The 15191-nt window shown below is 47.5% G+C and overlaps 1 protein-coding gene across 1 annotated transcript; it reads left to right on the top strand.

Moving 5' to 3' along the window:
* Window positions 1-967: 967 nt before the first annotated feature.
* Window positions 968-15149, top strand: AOL_s00081g234 (uncharacterized protein; the record flags this gene model as incomplete). The annotated part of the gene is made up of 5 exons (XM_011125051.1): window positions 968-2800; window positions 2877-7809; window positions 7867-8541; window positions 8637-11168; window positions 11236-15149. 5 exons carry the CDS (start codon window positions 968-970, stop codon window positions 15147-15149), a joined length of 13887 nt encoding a protein of 4628 aa, XP_011123353.1.
* Between the last annotated feature and the right edge of the window lie 42 nt (window positions 15150-15191).

Raw genomic sequence — 15191 nt, forward strand, 5'->3', positions numbered from 1 at the left:
GTTATAGCTATCCCCAAGCCGGGGACGTTATCAGGACCCAGCCGTCTATGAACACCTTCGCTTCGAGCTCTGTAGCTCGAGCTCTTGCACCACCCGCAGCTGCTCTGCAGCTGCAGACAAGATGTGATTGGACTCTAGTCGTAGCTAGTGTCTACGCAATGCAATTCTGCGGCTGGGGCCCGGGGACAACTCATAGGACGTCTCTAGCTCTGTTCAATGCATATATTGCATGCATGCATACCCAGCGGCCCAGGTATATGTCTTGTATTCTCGCCTCAAATTCGGATATCCAGGCGCCTATAAGCAGCATGTAAGCTAGCTGCACGTATGTACTGTATTACATCTGTAGTCCCATCCTCAGGAGGATAGGTCTGATGTTGTACATGTGCGACATATTGGTATACAATATGTTAATATACAACAGGCGACTCAAACCCCCACATTTACTAGCTATCCGTCAACAGATAGACTATAGGGGCCCTAGGCGTCATATGATCGGGGCCTTTCAAAAGCAGGGCAAATTAGCCAGTACTACTTTGCCCCGGGCCCTGACTTTATCGAGTGTTAATTTCTCATGGCGTCTCTGATAAATTTTATCTGTATGTAAAATTATTCAATGTGTGAGAAATGTCCTCAACCACGCCAAATAGCAATTGACATATAGTCATCCGTTCGTCACATTCTGCTAGTTTTGAGATCGTATTTTGTGATAACTGTCCCAACTTGAACCCCGAATTTTTAACTTCATGGATCCATATCACAATTGATGAATTCGACGACCAATAATCTTTTCTCCATTGCCTGTACAGGGAGCGCATTGCATTTAGTTGGTATTGCATCCTAGGAAGATTAATAAAACTAAGACAATTTAAAAAGTTTTATCCAGGTAAACCCTTGTTGGAAACGTCTCTTTCGTTGACAATGCGCTAAAATACGTGTTTAATAGATCTTGCATCGATCGGCAAAAATGGACGAAGCTGCGAAAATAGATCAAGATGCGAAAGATCTGTACCTTAGAATCCTTGAGAACCGCCAGGACCAGCTTTCGTATCAAAATTTTAGTCAGGATGTACTGAATGCGACCGTCCATATTGCCGCTGCCAATGGTGAAGACGATGTTGTCAGGAAGCTACTAGATCAGTCCGAAGCCAGCCCTACCTCATTAGACAAGGACGGGAAAACGCCTCTACACCATGCTGCCGCCGGAGGACACTGCGGGGTGATAAAAATATTGCTAGAGAGGGGCAATGCACAACAAAGATACTACATTGATACAATAGACAACGCCAAGAAGGGCAAAGTGGCCCTCTACTACTCTGCGTCGGGCGGCCACGGGGATGCCACCAAGCTTCTAATAGCGGAGGGCGCAAATTTGGATGTCCGAAACGACTATGGGCAAACCCTACTCCATCAATTGGCGGAGTCTGGGAATGAAATGGCGGTTCGATTCCTATTCGAGCAGCTTAGAATACCGAGCATCGACCTTGAGGATAATCTGTTAAACACGCCTTTATATGCTGCCGTTAAGCGGGGCCGTGCCTCAATGGCTCGCTTGCTTGTCGAATACGGAGCGAATAAGAATGTGAAAGACAAAGATGGTGAAACCATGTTCCATAAGGCTTCAAGGACCGGGGATACTAGAGCTATCCAACCATTGCTGGAGATCGGGTTAGACCCATTCGCACTGACCAATAAAGGTGAAAATGTACTATACACTGCAGCACGACAGAAGCAAGAGGGGTTTATGAAGGAATTGCTTACAGTCATAATCTCAAAACATGGTATTACTGGAAAAGCTCTGTTCTGCGCGCGAGAAGATGACCCCAGTCGCTGGGGCCTCCTTCACCAGGCGGCGAGTCAAGGCTGCCTCGATACCATCAAAGCCCTTTTATCTGTCGCCGAAGAAGCTGGAGTTGGGTTGGATATTAACGAACTTGACAGCCTCGGTCGGCCGCCTTTATACCTTGCAGCCGAGACTGGATGCCACAAGATTGTTGAGTTATTGGAGGCTCGAGGAGCAAAGGTTGACATCCTCGACGCCCGGGGCCGAACGTTCCTTCACCGCGCCATTCGTGAAGGCAACGTGGCTGCCGCGGATATCTTCGCAACACGCGAAACCAGTCCGAACCTCAATAGTATCAAAGACAATGATGGAAACATCCCTCTACATCTTGCCGGCGAAAACGCCTACGAAGCCGTCAAAAGCCTGTTGAAAAAAGAATTGGGGTCGTACCTCACCCAACGCAATACGTTGGGTCGGAACCCTCTGCACGAGGTTGCAGCAAGTAATGATAGTGCAGCGCGAATTTTGGGGTTATATCTCCAATACGGAAAGCCCCTATGGCTAAGATATTTCAAGGATGGAAACGATGAAAACGCTCTTCATCTTGCGGTATTGAAGGGTAATATTCAAATGGTTCGCCAGCTTCTTCATCCTGACCGTCTAGCCAAAAAACAGATCGAAGCGAAGGATAAGGCTCTCGAAACTGCTTTGCACAAGGCAGCAAGGTACGGTTATGTTGCCATCGTTCAGCTACTCCTCGAGAAGGGGTCTAGTGAAGTAGAGCGTGACATAAGAGGAAGAATACCTTTACACACAGCCGCTAGAGGTGGAAAGAGTGAGGTTGTCAAAGTCTTTAAGTTCCGGGTCGGTCTAACCAACGAAAATGTAAAGGTTACTTGGGAGGAATATGAAGCGTTCAAAGATAATGATCACAAGACACCATACGAGCTTGCAGTCGAGTCCGAAGATGAAGCTACAATCGAGTTATTCAGCAAACCCCGCGATCCCAACGATACGGTAAGTCAAACAGTCCTTAACTTAGCTGTATTCCCAGAGCCATAATATAAGGTTAAAACTAATGATGTATAATTAGTCCGCCGAAGCTACCTGTGAAAGTAGCCAAAAAGAGGTGCTACCACCTCAACATGGAGCGGAACAAGACAATGAACCGGACTCGGTACAGGAGGCTCCCAAGGAATCGGAGCGTGAACAAACACCGGAGCGGGAGACAATTAATGGATCGCAGGAACAGGGCCAGGACCGAGCTAGCACTAAACGGGAGAATAGCTCAGAAGGTTTAGCTCACCAGACTAGCGGCTTAGGGATAGTCTCGAGTCCAGGTCCCGCTGAGCGACAACCGCCGCAACACATAATTGACAACGCCATTCCAAGCCGTAGCCCCGAGGACGTCGACGATTTTACCCCAACAGAGGAAGCAGGATTGCCTCCTACGGTTATCGTTAGCCAATCTCCAGGTGATGATCCTCCGATTGGTGAAACGGACAACGGTAATAACCTGGACGAGCTTTCTTCTGATAAGGATTCAACTTCTAATGGCCACAAGAATACGCCTATCCGCGAGAAGCAAGGCAGGGAGGGTCCTCCTGAAAAATTGGATGTCAAGCCGGATTACCTTGAGAATATAAAAGTCTCTAATCCTCGACCCATTCTAGATGTTGAAGAGCCTAGGCTTGAAGATCCTGAAAATACAAACGCGATCGCGAGCCATAGCCAGGAAGATAAGGACCGCTCGGGAACGGACGATGAAAAGCCTATTACCCAAGAAGACTCCACAGAGGATAACCAAGTGGATGTGAATAACTCCACTGAAGGACGCTCCAGTGATGGCGATTCCACCAAGGAAGCGCAAGCCCCCGAGACTACAGGAGCTACTACAAATATTTCATCCCATAAGGAGAACACAGTCACGTATCCCATCAGCGATAACCCTGAAGCACTAAAAGATATCGCTGAAAACTCCCCAAGCGGCTATGATCCTATTGAAATTTCAAAGGGTGTCGTTGGCTCTGAGAGTGCTGGCGATTTTATAAACGCTGGTAGTCCCTCGGTCTATTCCCCTCCACGTAGCGACGAAATTCCTAAAAAGCCCGTCATCGACGTCAACGGTGAACCCAAGCCTGAGGCGACTCTAGAGCTTGAAGTTGGACCTGAGGCTACCAAAGAAGAAAATCTCTCTGGCGAAAACTTTCCACACGATAGCTACGGCCCTTCCGAAAGCGTTTTAAATCCTAGCCACGATTTAACAGACGTTAATCTAAAAACTGGAGAGACAAACTCTACTCCCGTCCGTGGTAATATTCCTGAAAGTATCAGTGGTGGCCCTGCGAGTACCGTTGAGGCTGGGCAGCTTCCAAATCCGAGCCCCGAGGACCACCTTAGTGATTCCGCGAGATCCGAACCCGTTGATTATGCTGGGTCGGAGAAAACTGCTGAACCGGAGCAAATCACCCCCACTGGACTAGACCACCTTAATACTCCTGGGTCACACCACATTGGTTCTGCTGGAAAAACTCACGTTGATTCACAAATGGACACCGCTGAGTTAGATAAGATTAAGTTTCCTAGGCCAGCGAGCGTTGCCTCTGCTGGAATGCAACATGTCAATTCCGCTGAAATGGAAAATATTGATCCCGTCGGGCCAGGACCAATTGGTTCTCCGGAAACAGAACAGAAAGACTCTGTTGAAGCAGAACCCACAGGTTCCGCTGCATCAAGAGAAATCAGTGGACCAGAGCGCACTGGTTTTATGGGATTAGATGGCAAAAGCTCTTCTGGGTCAAATTATCTCGAATTTGATGAAGTAGATACCGATTTCGCTGAACCACAAAATAATATTGATTTAGTCGGACCAGCCAGAGCTAGTCATGCTGGGGTTGAGCGAAGTGATTCTGCTGAATCGGAACCCACAAATTCCACTAGACCAATACAACCCAGTCTACCAAAGCACATTGATTCTATTGAATCAAATGATGGTAACTCTTCTAAATCAGAGTGTCTTGATACCGATGAAATAGAGAGTACCGACTCCGCCGAAATATTAACACAAAATATCGATTCCGCTGGGCCTGAGGAATCGGAAATTAGTTCTCCTACGGTTGAGCAAAGCAATTATGTTGAATCGGGACCTATGGGTTCCACTGAATCAGTACACATCACCGAACCAGAGCCCACGGGTCCGATCGGATCAGAAGACGTCGACGGTAGCTCTGCTAGATCAGAGGACCTCGATCCCGATGAAATTGAATACACCGATCCCGCTGAAGCACGAAATATGGATCCCGCTGAACCAGAGAAAATTGATTCTCCCAGGGTGGAGGAAAGCGACCCTACTAAATCAGAACTCATAGACTCTGTTGGATCAGTACACACCGCTGAAACGCAAAATACGGGTATCGCTGGACCAAAGCAAATCGACCCCCACGGGGAAGAACCAAATGATTCTGCTACATCAGAACTCATAGATTGCCCTACACCAGAGCTCATTGGTTCGACCGGGTCAGGAGGCGGTAACTATCCTAGATCAGAGTACCTTGACTCTGGTGAAATAGATCAAGCCGATCCCACTAAAACACAGATTATTCATCCCCCACAACCAGAACACGGCGATTCTACGTCTAGACCAAAGCACATTGAGCTTGCCAGAGTAGAACAAAGTGATCCTGCTGAGCCAGAATCCATAGATTTGGCCGGTTCGGTGCGCATCGCTGAACCAAAGCCTACCGACCCTACTACATCAGATTATATTAACTCTGCTGGATCAAATAACATTAATTCCGCTGAAATCGAACAAATTAATTCCGCTGAAACGAAAGATATTGATTCGGCTAGAATAGAAAAGGGCGACTATGGTGAACCAGAACCTATAGATCTCGCTAGCTCCGCTGAGTCGGAGCGCATTGCTGGACCAGAGCACATCAACCCCGCCACATCAGATCACATTAAATCTATCAGACCGGATCACAGTGGTCCTGATGGAGTAGATATCGTTGATTCCACTGAATCAGGGCAAACTGCTGGACCAGATGACATCGGCTCCCCTATATCAGATGACATTGACTTTGCTGGGCCACGGCAAATTGATTCCACCGGAGTAGAACGTGCTAATTCCTCTGAAACACAAAATCATGTTTCCATTGGACTAGAGCATAGTAATACTGGTGGATCAGAAGTCAAGGAATCTCCTGAATCGGGGAACATTATCGGATCAGAGCGCATCGCTGTGCCGGAGGAAATTGTCTCCCCTGAATTAGACCGTGTTAGCTCTGATGGATCAGAGGATATTGAATCCGCTAGATCAGATTGCAACTATGCTGGATCGAAGCACGCTAATTCAACTGGAACGGGACAAAGCGATCTTGATGGAACAACCCCTGATGGTGACCCAACTACACCAGAAATTATCGATTCCAGTAGAATAGAATATTTTGATTCAGCTCCTAAAATTGAACAAGATGATTCTGCCGGGATGGGATCTGTTGACTCAGCTGGATCAAATCATACCGATTCTAATAATATAGAACATGTTGATTCTACCGGATTAGAGCACGCCGTCGGTCTAAAGGGTATTGGTTCTACTGAACTAGAACGCACATACTCTGCTGGATCAGAACATAGCAATTATTCTCCTGAGCTAGAGCACATTGATCCCGCTGAAAGAGAGCGCGACGGTTCCGTTGAAACGGAATCTATTCTCCTTCCTGCTGAAACAGAGGATATTATGCCCACTGGAACAGGAAATAACGACGCTGCCTCAGCAGAACATATGAATTTCGCTCAATCAGATCACAATGATTCAAGCGATGACGATTCTCTCTGTGATAAGTCAAGCTCTGATTCGCAGGGAAATTGCGGAGAAAACTCACAAAATACCCCCATACCCAACCCTCTCGACATAAATAGAACCAACTCACCAATCAAACTTCGTCACGAAAATAGCAATGCTACGGACAGCCTAGTCTCGTCCCCAGAGGACAGCCTTGTTGACGGCTCTCCTACAGCTCCTTCTTTTAGCGCTCCTAGTGATACTGCTGTAGCTAGTGGAACCGTTCCCGTCGACAACGTAAAAAATACGCCCGAACCTACCGATCTAAGTGAGATTAGCATGCCGACTAGTCCATCTACCAAAAATTCTGGTGTCGGCACACCCAACGAGGCCGCGAGTTGTGCCCCTTCTAGCATATTTGGCGATGCTACTAGAGCCAACGAAAGCGACGGAGTCGTCCATGCCGAAACTCCAGGTAGCGCTGGCACCTTAGAAGAGGATTACAATGGTACCATCGAAAACAAAGTCGAAATCGGAAAAGATGACATAGCTCCAGAGGCTACAAGCGCTCCTTTCGCTACATCACCACCGAATCCCTCAGCTTGTGAATCACCCGTTGGGGACTCGAGCAACATAAGTAACGATGCGAATGTTTATGGCAATGAGAGCGTGGGATCCGAAGTCGTAACGCTGAGCGAGCCATCTCAGTTCACGACTGGATCAGTTTCTTCGAATTCGAATTCTAAAGAACTTCTAGGAAATGATACCACAAAGTCGTCACAGAAAATTCCTATCGGCGAGGACCCGGAAATCTCTGAAATGGTAGATAGCTCGTCAAATCACCGTGATCGCTCTGATAAAATATGCAGCGACCCTGGTTCGCAGCTTGTACCAGTCAATAATGTTGGCGATGGGACCAATATAAATACCAGCTCGTCGCCCAGGGAAAGTGTCCACGGAGATAATCATGATCAAACCGATCTCCCGGTTCCTGAAGCTCGTATCGATAGCATAGATGAAGGCAGTGTTGATGGCCCCGCCGGAGCTCATCCTAACCTTCCGGAGAATTGCAATAATGAGGAAGGTATCTCAACAGTTGGCGGTATCGAAAATCCTCCAAAGGACAACCTCACCGCTAATGCCACAGATGGTGATATCTCAAAAGCTCAGGGGAATAACAGCGATCCCACTACCAGTAGTGAAAATTTAGTACCCCATATTCGCAAAGAGAGCATTGATGAAGGTAAGCTTAAGGTTCCTCTCAATTTTCGTATCTTTACCCACACTAACACTAGTGCAGTTCGGGAACACCCTCTTCATGATGACAATGACGAGAGTGGGTCTGCCGCAAACAGCATCTGCCCAAATAAAAATTCTAGCAATATTAGTGCTACGGAAGAAAATCCTATTGGAGAAAGAGGTCACTCACCGTCTCTAAAGGATAAATCTGCTTCCTTCAATGACGATGCTGAAACCAAAGACAAGGAAATCACTGAACAGGATGATACTACTGGTCCAAAGCAAAATTCTCCTAGTTCAGCCTCTGATGAAATTATTCGAGAAGGCGAAAATGAGAGAGGTACAGACAAATCTAGCGATACCGCCTTAGATAGGGTCGGCGGCAATGGTTCTGTTGGTAGTGGTCTAGTCGACGAAAGTCCTTATACCACTAATAATCCTGCCAACGACAATACCGACAATAATATTATAACGGAGAGCGCAACCGGACTCTCGCCAGCCCAAGAAAATGCGTCTAGCTCTACGGATCCCAAAATCCTTGAACAAGAGCATAAGGAAGAAAACTATAGGTCCGAGGACTGTGTGGACGGGATCGCTAGCCCGGGGTCTGCTACTTCTAGTTGTACAGATTTTGAAAAATTACGAGAACACTCTTCAGAAGGCGAAGACGTTAATGCGGCTTCAACCAACCCTAGTAGGCCCGGTTTGGAGCAAAGCGCTAGAAGCACTACTAAAGGTAAACCAATTGGATGCAAATCGAACCATTTGCCATCCCTCCACCCGACTTTAGCCAATAAAATAAATTCACTGACATTAAAAATAATGGGACAGGTCTAGACCCCACAGACGTGGACCACGGCAAAAAGGACCCCGCAGTAGGGGATAGAAGTGGAGTTAGCCGTAGTGAAGCTGCTACGGAGACCGACATTCCCCACCAAGGGAACACCATGAGTTGTTCAGATCCCAGCCGCGAAGCTATTGCAAGTGGGCCTGAAAACTCAGAAAGTACTATCGAAGAAAGTCCTCAAGCAAAACTTACAGAAGAGAGTAAAAGAACCTCTGGTCCAGATGGTGACATTAGTGAACCTTCAAGCGAAGATGAGGTTTCCCCAGAACAATTCACCCCACGAAGCAATGCCATCGACGATGATCCCATAGAGATCACACCTAACGTTACTAGGACGCAAGTTGAAAAGGCTGGCAGTGAGACAAAAGCCAAAGGCTATCTAGTAGGAGATAGCAGCAATACTCCTAACGATCGCGATCCCGAGGCTAGTTATTCTCGGAGACCTAGCATTTACTCTAGTCCTAGCCTCTCTCCTATAAACCCACCTGAGGAATGCGAAAACAGGACGAATATTGATACTGGGATCCCTGAGGAGATTGGAGGCATAGGAGAAGCCAATATTGACAATGGTGGTATTCAAGCACCCGAGAAACCTCAAAATGATGTCATTGCCCCTCAACCGGCGGAACTAGAAACTAGTAGTGATGGTCCCCAGGGAAGTGGAATTCAGACTAGTTTCTCTGCAATCCCCTCGCAACCCGAGGCCAGCAATCATAGTCCTAAAATGGATCATGTCGATACCTATACTCCGCAAATTTTGACACCTGGCAACCATGGTCCTGAAAACAACATGAGTGATGATTCCTATCAAACGTTGCCCCCAAATAACGATCCCCTGTATGACGCAGGAGCAGTCGATACTGAAGTCGATACTGAAGTCAATACTCCTCGATCGCCAGTCCAGGGAAATACTAGTGACTATGACCTTGAGGCGGGCAATGTCAACATCGATGCTTCTAAGCTCTTGGAGCCCGAGACCAGTGGTCATATTTGTGGAGGCTGCATGGAAAATCACACGGTCCAACCAGGGGCGCCCTCAGCTAGCGAGCTTGAGAATACGTCTGAAGGAGGCTACACCCTTGAAGATACACCTCAACCAGAATCACAGTTCACTCCTGAGGACCACGATCTTGGGAAAGCAGTTACTCCGCAGCTAATTGACGAGCCTCATGATGACAAAGCCCAGGGAGCTAGAGATCACACCTATAATGATACCAGTCCTTGTTCCCGGACGTCAGAAATGAAGGAGCCACTTGATTCAGAGAATGACCCTCAACCAAGAACATCAGCACCAGCATCAAAGACTACCAGTCATCATTCTGAAAGAGATAACGCTTATGCAGAAACGCCTCAGACACCGATATTTGATCTCAGTGACCAGGACACTGGAAACCTGGGTGCTGCCACCGGTGATCCTCAATCCGTGGTTCCTAAGGAACTCGATCATGGTTATGACTCAGAAAAAAACAATTCTGACGATGCCACTGCCGCTGTGGTGTCTAAGATTGTTGATAATGTCGAAAGCCCTCGCACAAATACTGCCATTGATAACGCCCCTCAGTCAAGATTACCAATCAAATCCGAGACCAGCGTCGGTATTATTGTAGGGGATGATGATTACAAAAACTCTGGCGCTCCCGAGCTCCCGATGCCTCACCCTAGCAATAATGGTTCTAAAAATGCCGATATTGATGATAATAATCTTGATGCTACGGGATTGGAGACAAACCATCCTTTTGAGAGACTCGACGGCGATTCTGGAGCTTCTGAAATTGTGTCAATGCCACCTTCCCCAACCGCTATCCCTGATCCCGGGAACAGCGGTCAAGGAAATAGCAGTACGAGTTTCAGTACGTCTCAGCGTGCGGGGCCTGATAATACTGACCATGCTCCTCCACAACTTGACGTCGACTGCGGAGACCCAGAGCCAGGGGCGCCTGGTCATACCTCTGAAAAACTCGGTACCGGCGCCACTGCTCACCAGCCCGTTGCACCTCAGGTTAGCCAAGATGCTCCCCAGAAAGAGGGCACCGGTTCCAATACTCCTCAACTCGCGCCTTTGATATTCAACAACCATGATTCCGGGAAATCTGATGCAGATACCAATGAAGTTTCGCCTGCATTGTCTGGGACCAGTAGTATCGCTGAAAATAACGATATTAACACCATTTCTCCTCAATTGACAGGAACCAAGGCCAAGGATGCTCCTGGAAAATCCGATAATAGCAGCGGCATCCCTACGCAGGTGGTTCGCAGTACTGATGAAGTTTCGAATGCTCCTAGCGAGTGTGGTGTAATCGAGCATTCTGATCAATCTGAGGTCGTAGTGTCTAAAGGCAGCCACAATCAAGAGGAGGGCGGTACTAATGACAATTCATTCCAAAATACGGTTTCCCATGGTGGCAATTGTCCTGAAGAGGTCGAAACTGTTGACAGTGCTCCTCCGCAGCCGTCATCCAAAGATAAAAATACTTTAGCAAAAACGGAAACAAACGACAGTTTCTCAGACCCTGCAGGTAAAGTGCCAAAATCAGTCCTCCTTGTCAAAACTCGACATTGCTAATATCAAGTTTCAAAAAGTAGTTCTTACACCTAAACCCACCCTTGGAGGGGTTTATAGTGATAGTAATGACTATCAGTCTACAGATACACTATCTGAAACTGGTAGTTCCCATGGAGGATTCGATCCTAATGGCAGTGACGAGCCTCCTGCGGGTTCTACGTCTGAGCTCAAGCCTAGGCACACTGCTGAAGTCGTTGGTCTCGATGAAAACCACCCCCAGCCTAATGCCTCTCAAATGGATGGGAATGGACCCGAGCAAAAAGATGTAACCAACACGCCCCAAGGCAGCGAGAACATATCTCAGTTGGAACTAAACGGGCCCCCAATTTTGAGCATCGCAAGTAGTGGTAACGAAGGAAATCCTAATCAAGAAATCGGCCAACCCGGCGTACTTACAGGACCTTTGATTACGACAACCTCTCCGCCTCCAAAGATTCTAGAGGCCCATGAAACAGCAAGGCCAGCTCTGGGTAGAGAGGAGAGCAATCCTTCAGACATTATAACTCCACAGCCGCGTAACATGGAACTCGAAATCCCTAGGGGTGATCAAGAAGAGGAAGGCTCTGTGACATTGGCAATCAGCGGAAACGAACCTCAAAGTCATATCATCCCGGCGAAAGACAATGTCCCCCAAATACCCGAAGCTAACGCTATTGATGCGATCGAGAACCCCTCACCAAACAACTTAGAAAATTCTAGTCAAGAAAAAGACAGTGATAATCTTTCGCATACAATTCTGCCTCCTCAAGGTAACCTCAATGAGGGTCCTATAGGAGATCCCGTCACGGATTCGTTTAGCGGCGATGCCAATTTAGCCAACGAAAATCGTGATAACTGGGAAAGAGTGTGCGATGGTACCACCAATACAATTTCAGACGGTGATACTGCATCTCAGAGCACGATCAATAGTAGTGCCAAAGCTCCCTATCATGATTCAAGCGGTTTCCTAGAAGAGCGTTCCAATAATTCGAATAATGGTTCCCCTCCAAAATCAACCACCACCATCTTAAATCCTAGTCTCGTACCCAGCTCTAATCCTAAGAAAGCCCTAGACAACATCGAAGCCTCCCCGAAGGATCTTGAAGGCGGGGATTTTGAAAACACCACTACTGGTAAGGCAGCTACCAGCAACCCTCATAACAATAGCGAAGAGAGCGACGATAATGAAGACGAAATTTTCTTTGTATCGGAAAATACAACAGAAGACTTTCCAACATTTTCTACAGGGACAACAAATAACCCTGACGGAAAAATCTCTGATTCCCTGAATCGAACTCCTGCTAGCCCTATATCTTCTAAGCCATGTACTTCGAATCCTGTTCGCACCAACCAAATAAGCCAGTCCCGCGACCAACCTGCAGAGGCTTCTAGTGCTCAGCTAGGACCTATGGTCGAAGGCCTTCAACAACCCACCGCTGAAAACACCAATAAATTCGAACTAGACTCTATTAAAAGCCCCTCCCCCGTTGAAGAAAATTCTACTTCAAACAGCAGTGGCCACGATATCGCCCATCTACGTGAGCCCAATTCTTCAGATTTGAACACTGTGGAATCCTCCGAGCCCCAGAAGCCTGGCGATGACCCCCCTCTTCCATCCTCTACAACAAGTAACAGCGAGGAATCAAGTGCCGACCAATCTAATGGGCCCTCTATTAGTTTCTCTGAGCAAAACAACCCCAATCTTGCACGCCAACCTTCACTCGAGCCACTCTCTCAAACATCTGGTCCAACACCGCCCATTCCTGCCAGCGTTGAAATCGGGTCCAACCGTGAGCTACTCCCTATAACACAAACGACTGGGGGTGATAGTGAATCTATCAAATTCTCTGAAGCGACCCGTGGAGATCCTTCTGAGCAGTGCTTCATTATAGAAAATGGTTCTGTTGATGAAAATATTGCTCCGGTCAACCTTGAACCTAGCGATACTCAGCCACTTCAAAGTCCTGCCAATAAAGATAGCGCAGAGAATACACGGGCTGTTCAGATAATACCCACTACTCCAGTGACAGCAAGTGATGCGATTCATGATTACCCAGGACCCCAATCGCAAGAAGCTATCAACACTGAAGATCCAAGTGACAGAACAAACGAGAAATCTACGATGCCGATAAGGCCCGAAAATTCCCCGCCCAACAACACCACCACCACGATGGAGGAGCATGTTTCAGACTGTAATAAAGGCCTACCCGAGGAAGAGGCACCAGATACCGAAGCTTTATCACCATCCCCCCTCTTCAGTAACTTTCCAAACGTTCCTTCAAGGAGACTTATGGGGCCAGAAAGTTCAAGTGATCCTGTCCATCACAAAGGGTCAGACCCTAAAAAAGTAGTTAATAGTCTCGATGTGGACACACCGTTGATGTTTCATCCAAATTCTCCCTTTTCCACACAGTCTAGTGACCCTCAGGGCTCATCCGCCCAAGATTCCACTGAAGACATTTCAGGCGATTCCACAAAGTCTGGAGCCACAGTAGTAGGGCTAGGGGTTAGCTTACCTCAAAATACCACTACCGATAATAATCATGGCCATTCGACCCCTGAGGCTGCCACTAATTGTGAGAGCAGCTTGAGCGGTGGTAATTTAGATACCGTTGGTGCTTCACCATCGCGGCTGAACAATACCACTATAGTAGCAACTACAGCAGCCTCGGAAAATGCAACTATACTACAAATTGCGGGCCCAGTAAAAATCGATGTCATTCCGGCGGGAACTACGGCTTCAAAAAGTACAATAGTAGTACCATCAACGACAAGCTCGCCTTTGAACGGTATGAATATAGAGCTAGTTGCACTGACTCCTGAGGCTAAAAGTATCCCACAACCAACCTCAAACCTACTATCGAGCGGTAACCCTGCAACGGTAGCTGGAATACCATCAGATAGCACAAGGGCTCTGTTACCAGGAGCAAACCCATCATCGGGCAATGCCGCTGCACCAGAAACCCCTGTAGCCCAAAATAGAGCACTTACCTCACCATCAACCACAGGTCAACCATTAAGCAGTGCAGATGAGGCAATAGCTAAAGTACCAGCGAGCAATATTGTTGTAACGGAAACAGTGGTACCCTCAAATGGTACAAGTAGTTCATCGATCACGAACTCACTATCGGGTGGTAGCCCCGTGGGGGTGATTGGAAATGCTTTACCGCCGCCAGCAAACACGCCATCGAACGGTGTCGCTGCACCAGAAATTGCAGTGAACCCAAATGGTACAGATGCTTCACCATCAACTACAGGCTCACTATTCAGCAGTACACCTGTGGCAATAACCAAAATACCATCGAATGGCACCTCCGCAACAGAAACCGGAGCAACTGGTACAAATACTTCGTCGCCGGTCACAAACCCACTACCGAGTAATACCCTTGCAACAGCAACTGGAGCTCCACTTAACAACGTTACTACAGCCGGGAATTCAGTACCCTCAAATAATACGAGGACTTCACTATCGATCACAATCCCGCAATCAAACAGTGCACCTGCGCCGACGGCTGGATCATCCCCAGATAAGACAAGTGCTTCACCGTCAGCTGTAAATGTAGAACAAAACAATGCTTCTCCAACGGCAACTACAACGGCTCCAAGCGGTACAAATGCTTCACCGTCAATCCGAAATTCGCTGTCAAATGGTCTCATTGTAGCAAAGGCTAGTGTAACTTCAGCTGCGTCCTCCATTAAAAATTGGTTCTTCTCAACTTCTACTCCAGCCAATAGCGGTAACCCCCGTGGTACCCAGTCAGACATCCGTGAGACCAGTCAAAACGGAAATTCTCACGATGCTGAATCTAGTGCCGCAAGTACTTCTGATTGGGAACTCGTAGACTTCAAGGAGGAATCCGGATACATTTACTCTGTCGGGGTCTCCACCGGTTTCCAAATATCATACTACGATATCATATCTTTAAATGGTAACGTGACTCAAGCTTATCCTTGAAGCTTTGGCCGGTTGCTGATTAGCAGAACAGGTGATGGTTTT

This window comes from Orbilia oligospora, assembly GCF_000225545.1.
Source record: "Orbilia oligospora ATCC 24927 unplaced genomic scaffold scaffold00081, whole genome shotgun sequence".
Lineage (NCBI taxonomy): Eukaryota > Fungi > Ascomycota > Orbiliomycetes > Orbiliales > Orbiliaceae > Orbilia > Orbilia oligospora.